General features: G+C 50.5%; 1 protein-coding gene across 1 annotated transcript; it reads left to right on the top strand.

Annotated features, from left to right (window-relative positions):
* The first annotated feature begins 739 nt into the window (after positions 1 to 739).
* On the top strand, positions 740 to 2917 carry LOC127318684 (ethylene-responsive transcription factor RAP2-13-like). Its single transcript, XM_051349155.2, has 2 exons — positions 740 to 2128; positions 2746 to 2917. Exon 1 carries the CDS (start codon positions 1200 to 1202, stop codon positions 1998 to 2000), a length of 801 nt encoding a protein of 266 aa, XP_051205115.1. The 5' UTR covers positions 740 to 1199; the 3' UTR covers positions 2001 to 2128; positions 2746 to 2917.
* The last annotated feature ends 1146 nt before the right edge of the window (positions 2918 to 4063 follow it).

Raw genomic sequence — 4063 nt, 5'->3', positions numbered from 1 at the left:
AAAAGTTATCATTGCTTAGAGTTTGACTATGAACAGAGACAAAAATAAATACAAGTAGGTGCAGTACCAAATCTACATCAATAGATCCTCCCTAAGAAGTATTTTCATAGTGTTGTTTTTATATAAATCTTCAGTCAAACTTAATGTGATTTGACTTTTGACTGAAAACACACGTCTCTAGCGAAGCGAGGACGAACAAATGTCTCAGCCGATAGAGGACTCGTTAAGAGGTCGAGTTTTCTGGATCAGCGTCGCTTTCAGCTCGAGGTCGGGGCTTGCGATTGTGGCGAAAAAGGGGTGAAACGAACAAATCCACGATTCATCTCACGTCACTGCACATTTGCGTGCTCGTCAGACAAACACGCGCCCGGCGCCTGCGGATCAGACCATGCCATCCCTCCAACAGCAAAACACCCAAGCCATCCATTGAGCCGGAGCCACGTAGCAGTACCGACACCAGCCGGTCGCCGCTCCTCACACGTGCCGGTGGACGCACCACGTGGCGCCACCCCAGTGGCCTGCAGACCAGAATGTGAAGCCATGCTGTAGGAGCACTGCTGAAAACGCGTAGACCAGTGGCCCGCGGATCAGTGGGAGAGACGAAGCTTCGCGGATGGAGCCGTTGGACACAGGGAGGTGATTAGTGGTATTAATTCGGTGTTAATTTGTGCGCTGATGGGATAAGGTTAGGAGGAACAGGAGAGCCGTTCGAAGGTTATAAAAGAGCTCCCTTGGTGTCCCCTTTGTTCCCAAGCCAAGACCTCCACAGCCAACAACACTTCCCACCATCAACCGCCCAAGAAAATCCATCCCTGATCACACAATCTCCGTGAGGTTTGAGCGAGGTAGGCAAAATCACAGTAGATTCGAGCGAGTTCTTGCTTCTTCCAGGTACACTTCTCCCCGTCCAGATCTTCCTCACACCCCATCCGCCCCTTCTGATAGGATTGTAGATTTTCTGAGTAGAGATTCCAGAGCCTTTTAGTTCCTGGATTCCTGATCTGCTCTTTTAGTTTCTCTTCTTCTTTATCTTTTCTAGATTATCAATCACTGGATAGCAGTAGGGGGTTCTTTTAGTTCACCTCCTTGTGCCACAATCCATAGTACTTCTCAAGCCTGTTCTTTGATTTTAGTGAAGAACTAGGCTATCTTTTCTTTCTTTTTATTTGTAAAAAAGAAAAACTCTGCAAGTAGATTCCATGGCAGCAGCTATAGATCACCCAGGGAACCTGACGGGAGCACTGGAGCCTTTATTCCGAGATGCTCCGCCGTCGATCCAGCCGGCGCCGGCGTTCCACCCCGCCTTGCCGCCGCCTTTCCCCGCCGCCGGAGCCCACTACATGGGGCCGGCCCAGGCTCTCAGCCCGGCCCAGATCCAGTACATCCAGTCGCGCCTGCGCCTCCACCCGCAGGCCGGGCTGGCCCCTCGGGCCCAGCCCATGAAGGCCGCGGCGGCGCCGCCGCGCCCGCAGAAGCTGTACCGCGGCGTGCGGCAGCGGCACTGGGGCAAGTGGGTGGCGGAGATCCGCCTCCCCCGCAACCGCACCAGGCTCTGGCTCGGCACCTTCGACACCGCCGAGGAGGCCGCCGTCACCTACGACCAGGCCGCCTACCGCCTCCGCGGGGACGCCGCGCGCCTCAACTTCCCCGACAACGCCGCCTCGCGCGGCCCGCTCGACGCCGCCGTCGACGCCAAGCTGCAGGCCATCTCCCACACCATCGCCGCCTCCAAGGCCAAGGCCAAGCCCGGCAGGGCCGGCGGCGGGGCCACGCCCATCAACGCCCCCATCCTGGCGTCCTCAGGCAACTCCTCCTCCTCCGGGAACTCGCCCATGGATGATGACGGCTCCGACTCGTCCTCGTCGGCATCCGCGTCCCCGCTGGCGGAGATGGACCAGCTCAACTTCGGCGAGGTGCCATGGGACGAGTCGGAGACGTTCATGCTCACCAAGTACCCGTCCTACGAGATTGACTGGGACTCGCTGCTCGCAACCAACTAAGCTCCTCAGTCCTCGCTACTGCTAGTGATCAGTGTCATGTAATCTAGTGTATGTATGTCCGGCCTGCGCGGATGAGATTTTAGTCATCCTGCGCCGCCAGGTGATCATTGTGTTCGTTCTTTGTCTAGGCTTCTTCTTCTAGTGGTCTGGTTTCCCCGGAGGGCTGCCTGCCGGCGTCGTTTTTGTGACCGGCGTCCCCGGATGGATGTAACTATGTCTAGCAAGTAGCATGATTTAGCCAGTAGTGACTTAGTAGATGGAGTACAAGTATGTACTAGTACTGATCTGTCTAAGCTGTAATCAGCTGTTTGCTGATGCTACTGTGAATTAATATATATTCGACTATGTTCTGTTTAGACGATATACCTGCTTATGTTCTGTAAATCTGAATTCTTTTTTAAGAAAATAGTCTTGATATTACTGGACTGCAACTGCTGGTTTTCTTTCTTTTCATGTCAACTGCTTGCGGAGTTCACATATTCCCTGGGACATGATTCGGAATATATGCGGTGAACAACAGAACCTATTCACGGATGGATTAATCTGACTTCGATAGAGCTGCTTAGTTCATAGTTGGGTGAGATAATAGACTGAAAAGAAAAAAAACGAGTTGTCTGAGGGTCTAAGAGCGTGTCCCCAAACGGCGTCGGATCGAGCGTTTGGGGGAGGTCGTTCCCCAGCCACGCGGATGAGATTTAAGTCATCCTGCGCCGCCGAGTGATCATTGTGTTCGTTATTTGTCTAGTGGTCTGGTTTCCCCGGAGGCTGCCTGCCGGCGTCGTTCTTGTGACCGGCGTCCCCGGATGGATGTAACTATGTCTAGCAAATAGCATGATTTAGCCAGTAGTGACTTAGTAGATGGAGTACAAGTATGTACTAGTACTGATCTTTCTAAGCTGTAATCAGCTGTTTGCTGATGCTACTGTGAATTAATATATATTAGTAGTATTGTTCCGTTTAGACGATATAACTGATTATGTTGTTCTGGAAATCTGAAGTCTGTTGATCTCAGAAAATAGTCTTGATATTACTAGACTGCAACTGCTGTTTTCCATCCTTCCTTTTCATATCAATTGCTTGTCTGCTGTTGAGTGCTTGCCGAGTTCACATATATTCCCCGGGACATGTTTTTTGCATGATTTGGAATATATGCGGTCAACAACAAAACCTATTCACGGATGGATTAATCTGACTTCTGAAAAGCTGCTTAGTTGGGTGAGATCATAGAATCAAAAGGAAAAAAAAAAAAGAGCTGGCTGAGCGTCTAAGCCTGAATACAAGGATGGGCTGAACTCTGAAGTATGTTTTGGATGCAGCCGGCGACCAGGCTCAAGTTTTAAACGTCAGCAGAGCAGCGCATCCCTGTTAGCAGTGTAGTAAAACTGCAAATATTCGAATTAATCGATGCATTCATTTCTATCTCAGGTGCAGAGTTGAGTTTTTCTCCTTTAAGAAAGATGATCTCAGGTGCCAAGCTGACTGAGGAGTGGAAGCCGTTTGTTGCATTCAGAAACACACAACTGCAGGTCCGGGGATGTATCGGATTTCCTTCTTGTCGGCAAACCATATTTTTCCCATTTTAGCTCAAGCTTTATCGCCTCCAATTGTACTCCTTTAATGCCAAAATGTAGTGCTTGTTAATTTCTGTCTGAAACTTCAATAACAATAGACCAAACGTAACTCTCCGTACTCAACACACTGCGGCCTATTTTGCAAGTTCATGGGCAACCATGTTGCTGGAGCGGTTTACTTGCGACAAGATGGCATCCGACAAGGCTTGAGTTAGGCCTGTAATCTCCTTAGCAGTGCTAGAGATTGCTGATTTTCTGACACCCTTTAGATTCAGTTCAGCTACCAGTGCAGCACAGTCGCTCTCAACCTGAGTCGGTCCTGCTTGTTGCAGGATGACCGATTTTTTCTTTCGAGAGCACGCCAAGGCAGAAGAATATGTACAAGAAGTAGCCGAGCCCGCGCACAGGCTAGCTAGCACTCCAGAAGGGAAAAGGAAAAACTACTCTCTTACAACATTTGCACCTCCCTCCTGATCTCCCTTAGCCCTAAGC

The sequence above is a fragment of the Lolium perenne genome, chromosome 7 (assembly GCF_019359855.2).
Source record: "Lolium perenne isolate Kyuss_39 chromosome 7, Kyuss_2.0, whole genome shotgun sequence".
In the NCBI taxonomy this organism is placed as follows: domain Eukaryota; kingdom Viridiplantae; phylum Streptophyta; class Magnoliopsida; order Poales; family Poaceae; genus Lolium; species Lolium perenne.
This window is presented reverse-complemented; position numbering and strand designations above follow the sequence as displayed.